The sequence below is a fragment of the Natrix helvetica genome (assembly GCF_964273705.1).
Source record: "Natrix helvetica genome assembly, chromosome: 2".
In the NCBI taxonomy this organism is placed as follows: Eukaryota; Metazoa; Chordata; class Lepidosauria; order Squamata; family Natricidae; genus Natrix; species Natrix helvetica.
In genome coordinates, this window is record NC_138552.1 from 173257528 (window position 1) to 173273760 (window position 16233).

The 16233-nt window shown below is 36.7% G+C and overlaps 1 protein-coding gene across 1 annotated transcript in view; it reads right to left on the reverse strand.

Annotated features, from left to right (window-relative positions):
• The window catches only part of ME1 (malic enzyme 1), a 111467-nt gene that overhangs the window by 34147 nt on the left and 61087 nt on the right, over positions 1 to 16233 (reverse strand). The window contains exon 6 of the mRNA XM_081945721.1: positions 7336 to 7439. Within this exon, the coding sequence (XP_081801847.1) occupies positions 7336 to 7439 (104 nt within the window). The remainder of the gene's footprint in view (positions 1 to 7335; positions 7440 to 16233) is intronic.

Genomic DNA, 16233 nt, shown 5'->3' on the forward strand with positions numbered 1-16233 from the left:
ATTAAAAACTGAATAAAGTATATTTTCCTTCGCAAAAGTTGAATTGACATTGACAGAGAAGAATTATGACTATACGAAAACAATAAATCAAAGGAACAACTCATCACGGACTCTTGGGCTTCATTTTTCCAGTTGGATATATTTTGACAAGTACTTCCATATGTCTTTTATTTTCAATTACTTGTGTTTTTTTTAAAAAAATTGAAATCTGTCTAGGTTCGATGGTCAGATGTAGGCATGCGCACATGGTGGCAATCGCAGTTCCCACAAAATTGGCACTAGGAAAACATTAACAATGTTAAAGTTATGAACACAGAGTTTAGGAAATGACGGTTGCAATCCTACAATGTCAAAACTCTCCTATAATGCCCACTCTCGGAATGGAAACTAATGGCACTTCCATCTTCCATTACCATCACCTTACAGCAAAGCAGACGTAAATAGGCAAGCAATTATACATACTGCTGACAATTTCTACCTATTTCTACCAGTAAGGTTTTTCTGCTTTGTTGTATTAGGCTTAACATTTTACCGATATTGCCTTGGGATTGAAAAACGAAAACTTTACAAAAGAGGTGCCTATCAGCATCTCCCTCTGTTTACTTGGCAATTCCAATATGAAAGGTGAAGATACAGCCATTGCCCCCCAAAATAAAAAGATGTTCAGACCCTAGAAAGAGTGCAGAGAAGACTGAGATTACTGGAGTTTTGTTCTGGCGGCAGACCTCCAACTCTAGAGACCAGAAAAAGAATGGCTAGCGGGGAGACGGGTGGGTGGGAGGGTGTAGGATGGGCTGATATTGGGAGTGGCAGATTGGCAGCCCTCAGGCGTGCTTTGAAACTTCAGGCAGCCTTGAAACTAACAGAACGGATTAAAGAAAGAAAAAGGGAAACAAAACCCAAAACACAATTTCTCCTCTTTCTTTTTAAAAATACAATCTGAAAGAGCTAACTGCCCTATATGTTAGAGATACAACTCGTGTACACAAACACAAGACAGAGTAGGGTAACTTGCTTGTTCGTTTGTTCGTTTATTTCCCATCTTAATTGTTTTTACAAAGAACCCAAGTCAACGAACATATCCCACACAACTTACTCTTCCTATTTTCCCTACAACAACAACCCTGTGAGGTGGATTGGGCTGAGAAAGAATTGACTGGGCCAAAGTCACCCAGCTGGCTTTCATGGCTAAGGCGAGACTGGAGTTTCTTGCTTTCTAATTTGGTGTGTTAACCACTAGACCAAACTGGATAAAAGAAAAAAGAAAAACAAAGCTTATAAATATAAATAGAATCATTAATAACAAATTAAAATTATTTTTCAATCTGTCGAGATGTACATGCAAGATATAAAGTAATATTTTGTGGGAAATAATGCTAGTCCTTGACTTACAACTACAATTGAGTCTAGAATTTGTTGCCAAGTGAGAAATTTGTTAAGTGAGTTCTGCCCATTTTTACGATTTTTCTTGCTACAGTTGTTAAGTGAATCTGTCAGGCCTGCAGTCATATTCCTTTTAGGATCTTTGGCCTGCCACACTCTCTATTGTTTTTCTATGCTGTTTCATTAGAGGGGTAATTGGGAGGGGGAATAGGAGGTAGGAGTAGAATTGTAGAATGTGTTGTTGTCAAAATAAAACATTCCTTTCTAGAAGCCCAAGGTCATCCTTCGTCTCTGCACCTGACTGGAACTAGATGGATGGAAATGCCAGTGTGGCAGAGAAAGATTGGACCATGTGATGAACTTGTGGGTGTGGGGGCAAGGTCTTGAACTTTCAACTGGGTGGAAAACCCAGGAAGCTTTCAGATTCGGGATTTCCACAGTTTGTACCAACATGTCTCTCTTATTAAATTGGAACTTTGATGAAAGCTATGCCTTGAACTCTGATTTAATTCTAGATGATATTTGGAACGCTGACATTAACCCGAATCTGCTGGAGCTTTCTTCGTATTTTTGCATCCTTGCTTTAGAGTGTCCATCCATTCATTCAGAGACATAGAGGTGGGAGGTTCTCTAGGCAGCTCAGGCATGGCAACAAATTCCATGTCACTGGATATTTGGAACACTGACAGAATCACTGTAGCTTCTCAATTAGTAACGCTTGTCACTACTTGTTAAGTGAATATGGCTTCCCCACTGATTTTGCTTGTCAGAAAGTCGCAAAAGGGGATCACATGACCATGGGACATTACAACTGTCATAAATATGAACCGGTTGCCAAGCAGCCAAATGTAAATCATGTGACCATGGGGATGCTGCAATGGCTGTAAGTGTGAAAAATGGTCATGTTATTTTTCTCAGTGCCGTTGTAACTTCGAACAGTCACGAAATGAACTGCTGTAAGTCGAGGACTACCTGTATAGCAATTATTTTACTTTTCATTAGGTAAGTCCAACGAAAAACACAGCAAATAAAATAGCACTTCCAACTGCTGAAGCAAATTCTTGATTTTATATCTTAACAAATGTAGGCAATTTTAAAATGTATCAATTTTATAAGGTCCAAATTAGCTTCTGCCAACAATTTAAGTGAGCACTGAGACTTCAAATTGTCACTAGCAATGAGAATTTGAGTGATCTTTATTATTTACCTTACAAAAACTTATGAGACATTAAAAAAAACCTCTGTGGATTTGAGTGCTCTTGAGTGCCTACTCAAATCCAATCATTGTTTCCTATTCAAATCACAGGGTAGCATTAGTTTTGCATTATAAAAAGTTATTGTCAGAATTAGAGTTCCATCTTAATTACCGTGTTTCCCCGAAAATAAAACATGCCCTGCTAATAAGCCCAATCGGGCTTTTCAGAGCATGCGCCATAATAAGCCCTCCCCCCAAAATAAGCCCACCCCCAACTATTTAAGCGCATGCGCAACCGGTCCCCGCCATTACCACTGTACCACCTACTGGTACAGCTTGCAGAGCAAAAAGAGGGCCCGCAGCAAAAACAGCAGCAGGCCAGCAATGCAATCACCCTTCCCGCCTGTTCCTTCTCTCGCAAAAAAACACCGTCCATCCCAATGGTAAAGGCAGCCTGCCTGGTTCCCTTCCCCTGGGGGCTGGGGGGGGACAAAATTGAGCAAAAAATGGCTTGTTGTTTGCTCATTTCTAACCTTTCCAGCCCCCAGGAGCTCTCTGAAAGCCTCCTAAAAGCTATGCATGGCCATTTTGGTGAAGGGGGCGGGATTTCTGGAGGCAAAAAATACTGTATTCAGTGTATAAGATGGACCAAGATTTTCAGCCTCTTTTTTGAGGGAAGAAGGTGCGTCATACACTCCAAAAAATACAGTATGTTGCATTGAGCCCTTATAAGAAAGCCAGGACTTAATAAAAATCATAGATAAATTGATTGATTAGATGCATATATAACTGCTCTTTGCATCTTCTGGCTGAATGCCTATTTGACTGGAAAAATAATAAGCACAGAGGGAGGGCAGCAAGCCCAATCCTGTTGATTGACCGGTTCAAAACTGGTCTCTTGAGTCATATAGTAAACTGGGCTACTACCTGGATATGATATCTAGCCTTCCTCAGCAGTTAGTTGCAGACACCCATTGTGGGTGTCAAATGAGCATTACATTTGTAAAAAGTAGCAGGTATAATTATTTTACAATGCATTTTCCAGTATTTCAGTTTTAATCTTCTTTACAGGTGTGTGTCTAAATCATACTGGTTATAAGTGCAGGGATTGATGGGTAAATTTTTTAAAGTGTTAGAAACAATACAGATGCTGACTAGTGCTAGAGAATAAATCAATCAAATGGTCTTAGGAAAAAAAGAATTGGCATCACTCCAAGAACTGCCAGGTGATTCAGTTGAACTCTATTTTATTTAAAATAATAATTAAACCCTCTTCTCATCCCTATTGGTATTATGTGTCTTCCTCAATCTTCAATCCTCTGCTGGAGGCTTGGAACTTTGAGGATCCTGCACAGTAATCTTAGTTGTTCCTAGCACTGCACTCTTCTGAACAGAGAGCTCTGATTTTGTTCTTAGGAACTGCTGGAGCTTATCTCCCAGCTTAGGAATCACAGCACCAAGTGCTCCTACCATCACTGGAGTCACTTTGGCATTGTCTTTCCATGTCTTCTCTAGTTCCTCCTTCAGGACCTGGTTCTTCTTCAACTTCTCATACATCTTCCTGATGTTGATCTCACTTGACACTACTCCATCTATCACCGTCTTCTATTCCTTGTCTACTACCATAATGTCTGGTAGATTGGCCAATACTTGCCTGTCCATCTGAATCTGCAAATCCCACAAGTTCTTGTTCTCCCCTTGAATGGTTCTTCAGGGTCTATTTTACCCTATGGTGATACTTCGATGTTGATGCTTCCTTGCCTCCTCATTGTGGTTCCCATGTGACTGTGGGATACCAAGGTACTTGGAGCTGATCTGTGTGTCTGCTATGAGACCTGCAGATAGTTCCAGCCCATCAATTTTAACTACCTCCCCTCGATGTCTCTTTCACTCTTAGCATACAGCTTGATGTCACTCATGTAGAGTACGTGGCTGATGGTAGTTCCAATCTTGAACTTGAATTGATGGTAGAACAATCTTGTACCCATAGCCAGTTCTTGTGGCTGAGGGGATTCAAGCCTATGCAGAACAGCAGTAGAGACAGGATATCTTCTTGGTATATGCAGCACTTGATGGTCACTTGTGTGAGCTATCTTAAGTTGACTTCCAGTGTTATCACAGTCTGAGTTCTTGAGGAAAGCCCATAGTAGTCTATTGACTTTGTATAGTGCCAGGCATTCACAGATCCTTTGAGTTGTATGCCTTCCTTTTGTGAATTCAGGCTGTGCTGCGATTGATCTGTCTAGACCTTGAGCCTCGGACAGTGCTTGAGCATGTGATGTTTTGAGCCTCTGATGTTGTTCCCAATGCCCTTCTGAGCTATGCTTGTGCATTGGTCCATGCACTCCTGACACCTGTAGCTTGGCAGCTATGATGCCTTACAGGACATTCCATGTTGTAGGGAGGCTAGTGATTGGCTGATGGTGCTGTTCTCTTGTGGAGATCTTTGATGATCAACATTGCTCTGACTAACATAGTAACTAGTGATGTGACTGTGTGTGTGAGTGAGTGTGTGTGTGAGAGGGGGGGCAGGCAGATAGACATCACATATGTTCCCCCAGTTATTTGGCAATTTGAAATTCTCTTTATTTTACTTGCAATGATGTGCCCAATAAATGATCTAGTACATTTCTTTAACAATGAAAACTCTATGTAGTCAATATTCTCAGCCAATCTTCAAAGTAGCCTTTATTTCATCTACCCACTTTCAAGCTCCTACTGCAGCAAACTCTTAGGGACAAAGAGACCATCAACTGAAATCTGATTGTAGATCAGCAACTATTTCTTTAGCAAGTGCAGCAACAAGAGTATTTCTTTACTAAATTAATTTGTTGAAATATAGAAACAAAATTCAAAATCGTGTCCATAAATTCTAGTTCTTAAAATTAATTCTTACGTTAACTTTCTAGGCAGATCATCCTACACAGTATTGTTCCTGGTTGTAAATCATTGCCACCACCGACCATTTAATTGTGATTTTGCGTCTGTACCCCCATGTTCTTTCAACCTAGCTTGCAATCCTGATTCTGCTAGGTAGACCTTAAATTCTAACAAAAGAATTCATGCATGAAGTAAATCTGCTTATCCTTGATTTACATAGTCAATTAAGTTTAAAAAAGGTCCTTGTGGTTTTAACTCATTAACACACCAGAATGTTAAAACAGAAAAAAAGCACAAACTATTTGTAGAGCACACTGGACACAGCAAATTTAAACCTTATTTTTATAGAAGACTAATCTCATTTGTTTGGATGTTCATCCTAAATTGCATAGCTTGAGGATCCTAGACATATATATAAGAAAATATGTTCTGTACATTTTTTTGCTCTGCTAGCCATTTTGCAAATTGCTATGTATGTTCCTTGTCATCTTTATATAATAAAGGCTTTTCTCCGCTGCTAACGGATACATAAAAACTTAAAATAACTCATAGAAACAAAAACAAAAAAATTCCAATAAAAAAAGATGTGACCTATTATAATTCTTATCATGGAAAACCAATTTTTTACGCCTCATCTATGCTCAATCTACAAGTGAGCCCAAACTGCTATTGTGTAAAATACTCTATTCTTAGAAATCTAGCAACTTCTTTTTGTCCTTACTATGGAACAAACATCACTTTATTATTTAGTTTCTAAACTTTCAAGTCTCTTTGTAAATAAGTGTCATGAAGTGACTACCGGTATATCACAAATTTTTAATATTTTAATAAGAAAAAACAAAAAAATTTGGAAGCTGAAAAACATACAACTTTCCAAAACAAACGCCAAGCATAGCAGATAGATAAAAGGTACAGAGGTTTCTACTTCATTGTGTACCTACGGCTTAGTTTTATCAGGTATAAAGATTTACCCTGAACTCCTAGCCTGACATCATTTCATCCCATTCTGGATGGATTCGCTATTTGCAAACAGACAACAATATAGATTCTTTCCAGAAATAATTATAAACACTGGAATAATTTGCAAAAGAATTTCTATAAATAAACAACTATAGATGGGTCCGTTGGCAATTAAGAATTAGTGGTAGGCCAAGAATTGATTAAATTAAGAATACTAGACTTAAATTTTCCTATTAAAGTTTCAGTGTGGCCCAACATTCTTTCATAATTTTCAATTAGCATCATAATTATCTGGTTTCTCCCTAATATATTTCTTTGCCAAAGAAAACAACTGTGTCAAATAAATATGCTACCAGCAAAATTTAAAAATATTCAAATGAAATGGTAAGCAAAACCATTGTTCTGATTTTTTTATTTAACTTGGAACTATATGGAGTATATATGTCTGTAAGCAACTAAATAAAATAAGACAGGATTGCACTTCACTTAATCAAGCAATGGTAGTTTCAATGTTATAATTACTGCTGCAACTAGCTGTAAATGCAAACCAGCTGCATTTTATTGTTATAAGCTGCCCAGAGTCACCTCAAAGCAAGATGGGCAGCAAACAAATCTAATATATAAATAAAATAAATAAGAATAAACTCTGATTCTTAAATTTAAAATAACTTTTAAAACAGGTAAAAAGAAAGATTTCCTAATATAGGGAGAGGTTCCCCATCTTCTTCTTACTATTGTGAAAAAGTAAATCCATTCACAACAATTCAACATCATAAACCAATGAGCTACAAGTACAAACTGTATTTGTAAGCCTGTAAAAAGGATGCATCTTAGCTTCTAAGTTAAGTTGTCTTTCCAGCTCTCAATAAATTCCTAAAACATCCAGTGGTACAAAATGCAGAAATATAACCAATTACCGGGAAACTGCAGCTTCCATAAATTCATCTAGAAGATCATCATAGGCCTGACCTCGGATTCGTTTGTGTTTCAGACCTATGTACAAAGGATCATTGATCAACTCCTGTTCAAAAGAAAAGAAAAGAAAGAAAAGAAATACAACTGTTATCCTTTGGGGCACCTGAATCCAAATATATTGTATGTGTATACTTACAACTTATAATTGGAAAAATTGTTCAGTCTTCCAGGGAAGTATGAGATAGAAAAATAATGGGAAATCTCCAAAAATTTGGATTTTTTAAATCCTTCCTTTATTATTTTTATAAATAATTCAAGTCCGCAAACATACCTAACACATCTTCTTCCTCTTATTTTCAACCACAACCATATAAAGTATCTTAGGCTGAGAGAGAAGGGATGGCCCAAAGTCCCCCAGCTGACTTTCATGCCTGAGGTGAGACTAGAACTCACAGTCTCCTAGTTTCTAGCCCATTATGCGTTAGCCACTACTGTTTATTTTATTTATTTTAAGGAAATTTTAAGATTTTAAATGTCTATTTTAGTATATTCATTAAGCTATAATTCCTTTGATATATCATGCGAGTTAAAGAAACATAAAACTAATGTGCATATGGTGACAATAGATTTGGAACATAAACATGAATGGTGATTGGTCTGAGATTGGTTAAAAATACACATAAAATTAAGTGAATACACTTGTAAAAACAAAAAGATAACCAGGGTCAAACCTGGGTGGTATAAGTATGACAAACTATCAAGAAATAAATAGATTGGGAAATGGGGCGGGGGGAGTTACAGAAGAAAACAGTGGCAAATCACTTCTGCATGGTTGCCAAGAAAGCAATAGTTATATTTCTGCATAGTTTCCAATAATCAATAATCCACACAGTGAGTTGGTAGGATTTTAAAGTAAAAAGTAAACATTCTACATAACTTTTTAAAAGTCATTTATTCCTGAAAAAAACTTCAATTTATACATTTCTAAAATCAAATTATATAACCCAAAATTTCTTGTGAAAAGGAAAACATGATGCTTTTATAGAGTAGATATTATACCCTTTTGGAGACTAAATGTTAGCTTTTAATTTCATGTATCAAATTATACCTTATACGTTTCAAATCCAAATACATGCAATATCCAAAGCAAAAATAAACAGAAATGAATAAATGAATCCCTGACCACATCAAACCACAGATAATTTTTATACTTCAGAGCTTTCCACAAAGTATATTTCAGGAGGAAGATATGGTTTTGACCATTCTACTATTATTTAAGTCTAGGCTACCAATTACAACAAAATCAAGTATCATCTTCCAATTTCAGGAAACCTCTTTGTGGGATACACATACGTAATCTTACTAAAGGAAAAGCATAGAATCATTTTTATTTTCCAGTTCTTAGTGTTGTCCTTAGACTCCTTGGAAAAATCAATGGGATGAGACAGTAAAATGCAGCATAAACCCTAAACAAAACTGAATTTCAGGTGTGACTAGTAACCAGCCTAACATGGCCATACTGAATCCATTGTAGAGACAGATATACCAAGACAGACTAACTGCTTTGTTGAGGTAATGATCAGAAAACAGAAACTTAACATACTTTAGACATGTGATGCAAGTGAATGATGGATAGAATAAAACAGTTATGTTTAGAAACTATCAAGGAAGCAGAAGGAGAAAATAACAACAGATGAAACGAATGAATGCCCTTCAGAGAACTACAAATTATTACTGGAGAGAAGCTGAATAGTAAGCATTGGTCTATGCCAGGAGTATCAAACTCATGATGACATGTCATCAAGTGACGTATCACAACTTTTTCCCCCTTTGCTAAAACAGAGGTGGGCATGGTCAGCACATGACGCATCCAGCCCACCAGCCGCAAATTTGACACCCCTGGTCTATGCACTCAGAATCAAAGCTGATTAACTAACCTGTCTCCAGCTAACAGCTGGTTTTATCATATAACACATTGTTCCAAAAATATTCTGAACCCTAGTATCAGTTTTTTACAGAAGGAGTTATGATAATAATGAAACTTCAAAAGGAATTAGAAAACATTCCTGGTACACCTGAGAAACAGTAATAATCTGGATCTGAAACTATAATCAACTATAAGGAATCACGGTTAGTCCATATTATTGTTTCAGCAAATGAAACACTGTTTCTACAAAACACTATATGAGTCATATGCTGTCATTTTTCATTATCTTCGTTAAACAAATATTTCAGGACACTTGGTCTGTACTTATTTTTCTTTTAAAGTATCCTGCTGACCTGGGTGAATTATGAACTTGTAAATGTAAAATGTTCACAAAGACCTCCTATATGGATCAGAGATGGATATTGCTAGCTTAGTGGATGTTCAGCAACATTTAAAGGACCTTGGATGTAGTGCTTTCTCAGACCAACACTTGAACTAGAAGGTTTGCAATCAGACATTCAATGAAGAGCTCTTATAAGATACTTGCATTGCAGATATCAGAAAAACCTTTCATGATGAAGAAAAGCACCCATTGCAAACTCTATAACACATGTCCTAATATAGCAGTGGACTGAGAACCATTCATCTCTTATTTGGAGAAGTGGTCAGTGCATTGTTATTGTATTTGACCATTCTGATCTGGGGCCCTTTGTTAGCTTTGGTCCTCAAATTAGTTCCTCCCATATAATATTGATGAAATAAAATGCAATGGCATTTTAGACAGCCAGTTTGACAAATGGCATAAGGAAGACTTATGACAAACATGGACTGCCATCCTGAGTCCATAATCTACATAAACTATTTGACAGAGCTGAAAAACAGGGCAAACGATGAGTACTCTACACCAAGAATGTTTTTTTCAATCCAAACCACACCCTCAAAGCTTAATTTCATCAGTGCAATATATGATTTAATACTAAAACTGAAAAACTTTATACTTGCTTATTTGTATCCTATGACTATCATTAAGTGCTGTACCTTATGATTCTTGATGAATGTATCTTGTCTTTTTTTGTACACTGAGGGCATATGCACCAAAGACAAATTCCTTGTGTGTCCAATCACACTTTGTGTGGCAAATAAAGAATTCTATTCTATTCTATTCTAATTGTCAAGCTGGGGCTGTTGTTATGAAGAAATATGAGGAGGAAGCACTATGTAGTTGAGATAGAGAGAAAAAGTGGATATAAACCTATTAAATGATGAAATGCTTAACAAATGAATAATTAAGACTATCCAATGTTTTCAACACCTATATAACTATATCTGTATTGAAGTAGTAATAGTTGCTGATATGAAACCAGGATCCAGGGTCCAGGCTGAAAACAGGGCGCACACATCCCATGCCCCGTTTTGGCTGACAGAGGCACTGTGGGCTACTTTGCTATTTCCAGGCCAGCCCCATGGGCCAGACTTAAGCACCCCACAGGCCGGATTTGGCCCACGGGCTTTGAGTTTGGCACCCCTGCTGTAAATAATGTGCAGAGTTCTTCATAGACGATTTGTAAACTGAAGAAGCCCCAAACAATATGCAACGATAACCTCAAAGTTCTTCTCATATTTATGTGGTTTGAGGCATGGCTTTTTGCCATTTTAACAAGCCCATTCAAGCTTCAGACTAATAAGCCTCAACTTCCACTTTCATCTACCAATAGAGGAAATAGAACGCCAGTTCTAGGACAGATTACTCAAAATCGGGACTGTTCTTAGTTGGTAGTATTGGCCATGTATTTGAAGAAGCATGTCAAATCCAAAAGCACCTCCTTTATACAGAAATAGTGAGAAGTAAAATATATGGAGCAAAGTAGAAGAGAAATGAGTTAATGACTACGTAATACAGATATTTGCAGCTGAAAATATTAAATCAGTCTAGAAATGTTTTATAAAGAAATGTTTAGTGCTAAACATTTAAATGTGAATTGCTGGCTTAATAACGCCTCCATTGATCTACAGAGAACATTTATATGAAATGCTATTTACTGTTCAAACTATTGAAATTCAGCTAACTTAACAAAAAGGGTTCCAGAAACTATGTATAATTACAGTTCAGGAGTGTAAAAGGTAGCTATTGCAGAAAAGTCTCAGGAGGTGGCAGCACTTAGCTGACCTTGTCAAACCTGGTTAGTGCTTTCATGAAAGGGTAATCAGAAAATCTCAAGACTCTTTAGGTTAAACAAGAAGTCAAAAAAACACCCCAGAAAAACACTGAAGCAAATCACCTTTGTATGGCTGCCAAGAAAGTTACACATCCATATCCATGAAGTCATCAGGAGTCTAGCTCACCTCAAAGGATACATAACTTTTATTACCCCCCCAAAAAAGGTTAATGTGCCTTTTCTAAATGTACCTGCTTTAGCCTAGATTCAAGCAACCTGAACTTGAGAAGAATGGTTTGATACGGTGGAGGCAGTGGTGAAATTCAAAAGAAAATTACTACTGGTTCTGTGAGCATGGCTTGGTGGGCGTGGCAGGGGAAGGACACTGCACAATCTCCATTCCCACCGCACTCTGGGGCCAACCAGAGGTGGTATTTGCCGGTTCTCCGAATCACTCAAACTTTCCGCTACTAGTTCTCCAGAACCTGCCAGAGCCTGCTAAATTTCAGCCCTGGGTGGAGATATCCACCAACCTCACACTGCGCCTTGGAGCATTAGAGCCACAAGCACATTGGTACAGAAATGTATTTAGTTTCTTTGTAGGCTTCAATGAGACTCTTCCAAATCAATTTTACTGAAAGAGCAACTTTCAGAGAATAAAGCCTGTTCGTGCTTCTGTCCAGCACATGCTTGAGGCTAGTGGTACAGGAAGAGGCAGTATCTTTTATCCAGTGGGAACAAAGTTAGCATTTTCAACGCCTGAGATCCCCAGTTACAGACACACAACAGTATAATGTTTCTCTGACACAAACACTACTATTTTCTTTCAGGAACTTGATGGGAAAATGTGCCACTTTTCATTAGCCGGTTTTATTTCTGTTTGTGGGATCCAGAGGTGGTATTCAGGCAGTTCTGACAGGTTTTGTAGAAGTGGAAATTTTATAGTAGTGGAAATTTTGAGAGTGGGGCGGGAATGGGGATTTTGCAGTATCCTTCCCCTGCCCGCCCACAAAGCCACGCCCACAGAACTGGTAGTAAAAAAAATTGAATCCCACCACTGGTGGGATCCACTGAATAATTTCATTCCTCAGAGGTCTCTTATGACTAGATCAGTTTTAAGTGTGCTGAATTTTCACTCACTGGTTAATTCACTTTCCAACAGTTTTCAAATGCTGGAAAATATTCAGCATAAATAAAGCCAAACTTTCTTTTGAGCTTTATGATCATGATTTCTTTTGAGAATCAGTTTTTTTCACAAGCGTCAACAATAGTTGATCATCCTTTTCAAAACCTTCTGTAAAGTAATATATCAGACATTATTGTTTAAAAAGCATACTTCTTCTCTCCCTTAAGTAAATTTTAAATAAACCCTACATAGGCCCAAACAATACCCTCCCAGTTTTTTGCAAAATCCCAAAGTGGAAGTAAAAGTAATAACCGCAGTAGTAAATACCAGTAATGCAAAATATCTACCTCAGGTTTTCATTTGCAAATCATCTGTATCTTATCTCTAATACATTTACTTGTCTAATATGAACAGCTAAAGCTCACTAGCAGCTACTATTTCAGATTCAGTCTTTATCTGAAGATGAAAAACTAAAAATACATGATGAACTTTGAACAGAAACATGTAGTTAGGCTGTTCAGTAAATCAAAACTGTAATAATATAGCCAAGTATTGTCAAATTGTTCTTACTTCTCAGAATAAAAAAAAAGTGCTCGGTTATTTCAGAGTTTAAAATATCTAGTGGTATTTCATGGTTTCAATAAATCCCCCAAAGAATTCTGATATCTGATCTAGTGCCAGAAGTACCAGGAAAGAGTTTTATATTTCTTTATTTATCTCATTCTCCTTAAATGAGTTTTTCCCACCGTTTAAGTAGAATTTCAATGGAGAATCTTCAGGGATAAAAATTCTAAATCTACCCCACTGCCTTCTCCTACCCCCACAAGAAATTGCCCTATACAGCTTACACAGTGACAAGATCTGCAATGATTTCAAGTGAATCAGGAAAGCCTAAATTTCTCCAAATTTGTGATTCCTCTAAGCAGAGAAAAGTGAAATCAATGATGTCATTCCCTACCTAGATCCTCTTTAGCCCTTTTTGCTAATGTGCAATTGGAAAAAAATGACACCAATGAAAGAAAAACAGAAGAAAAAACTTGAAATCCAATCTTCATAAACCTTCACAACCACAGCATTTAGGAAATATACTAATTTAGTTAGTCTAAAGGGCAAACAACTGTTATTATGGATGCTAAAAGTTTAAACATTTAGTTTAAATGTTTCATTTACTTTAATGCCCAAATTCTAAATTGCCTTGCAACAAATAGAGATGCATTCTAGGGTGGTCAACATACATTCTGGTTGAGACTCTCGCTAGCTAGCACTTGACTTTAATTTATAACAGCACCTTCAAATATTTATTGAAAAGGCCTGCCAAACCAACATAAGCACTTTTGTTATTTTTCCAGAATACCTAAGTACACAAGCTCTCCTCTTCACAGTCATATGAATGCACTTCAGTTGATTGGCAACTGAACCACAATTACAGCTGTTTGTAGCGTCCTACGGTCATGTGATTGCATATTACACTGGTTTTGCCAAAACTGGGCATTTCCTTCCAGGCCTATACCAACCGGGCCATAGCAAACCACTGGTTCACTTTGTCATTAAGCCAACCCAGTGGTTTGCCGTGTTCACTTAATGACTTCTGAATTCACTTAATAACTGCCACAAAAATGGTTGTAACTCTTGTTGATTACTTTTCAAGAAAAACAGCAATTTAATTTTAAGAGATTATTAATTTTACAACTGTCATGACTTAAGACTCTTAAGTCTAAGAGTCCATTCTGGTCATAATTTGAGGACTGCATGCACCAAAAATAAATTATGTCGCGCTCTTTTTTTATACAGCTCTTTAAAACGTTCTGCAAGGAGTCCTGTGTAAAAGGCACACAAAAATGAAGTAAGCAGTTAAATAGCCATAATCATTATCACATGGTAGTTTTGCTGTAATAAATGTGATATCTAAAAACATGAATCTTTGCCATGATTTTTGATAGTTTGGCTAATAATGCTTCAAACCAGCAAAATGTGTTACTTTTAGACTTTATCATGCAGTTTCTCCTTTTTTCTCCCATTACATGCTCAGAAACAATGAATGCTACTTTATATTAGATTTACAGTAGTTAAAAGCTATGGGCTCCTAAAACAAACCTTGATGGCTTTTTAAAAACAAAACCAAACAGAACCCGGTCAAAGACTATTTTCAGCATGGCATTTCTGCTCATAAAAGACTGGTTATTAGAGTGGACTTAACATGGAATTGAGATGTATTCAGGTTATTTAATCTAAATTTACCACTAAGATTTGAACACTCTGGTGCCCCAAAGTTAAAAGAAGAAAGATAGCCATTTAGTGCCCTGTAGTTGTAATTTTTTCAAGAAATATGACACTTTTATTTTAAGAAATTATTGATTGCCAGGGGGAAAATGTTTAATTTCCAAACCAAAAATGTTTAGTTTACTGAAAACTGCCAGCTGCCAAGTTATCATCAAATGAAATATGTCAGCCAAACATTTTCAGTGTAATAACAAACAGCATCAACATAACTTAGCCAATGCAACTGAGTCAGGAATCTCTTACCAAATTTGTCACTCTTCTGGCATGTGTATAAATAAATACATGCTACTACAGAACAGATCTGTGCTGCACAAAGAGAAAAGTAAGGGGAGAGAATGGACTGTATTTATTTAGGCTGCTACATTACAAGTAATGGTTTACATGTGAAATACGTATTTTATATTTTTAATGCAACATCCAGACAATTTGGCCAAAGAATCCACTTTTCTTCTGGAAGGAGCAGCAAAAGCAAAAGTCTTGAAGAATGCCAAGAGCAGAAAAGCCTCGACACGGGGAGGCCTATTAGATGTTTCTCCTTCACTGATTAAATTTGAAATCGTTCCTATGGAACTCCAGATGTAAGTGCAGACATAAGCAAATGCCTATATAACCCCCAATCACTCCACTGTCAGGCTATTCACAAGCACACGCTGTACCTAGGCAGTCCAGAATCTTGGTTTGGAACTATGGCTGAACCATTCCTATCCCAAGGTATTTCTGCTTCTAAAAGGTTTAACAAAAATGTTAAAAGAAAAATTGATCTGGGTAAAATGATAGCAGAGGTATGTATCACAGCCTCCCACTCTATGCCATTGTGTTGAAATTCTTAGAACCTTCTAAGTTGTTGCTGCCAGTAATAGAATACTTTTTCATTTATTTAATGCGTGAAATATTAATGTATATATTACTATTTATCTTCTTGCCAACTTTTTTTCCTGGCTAATCCACTTATAATCTTCAACAAGACATCGACTGAGTAAAGCTCTAGTCCAAAAACTTGACTAAACATACTAGACATGCCAGTAACTAAAGAGACGGTTATTGTATTCTACGAAGTGTTTATATTAAAAATAATATCCATACTATTATTAATTATTTCGTTAAGCTACATTAACCCATTTGAAGTAGGCTCTCATCCCTTTGTCGAAGCACAATATGGTTTAATTTGAAGTGTGCTATATGCTAATATTCTATTTTCTCCATTTTAATATATCTTTAACTAAAAGAGAGCAATTTACAAAAACTTAACTATTTCTTAATAAACATTGGAGATTGCAAACAAAGATGATATTTTAAAATATATATTATCATATGTTTACCCAAGGTATTTTTATATGATATCATAATTTTATTTTGCAATGAATTCTCAGAATGGTAACAGTGTGAAAGAAGAATGAGATTGTTTATAACA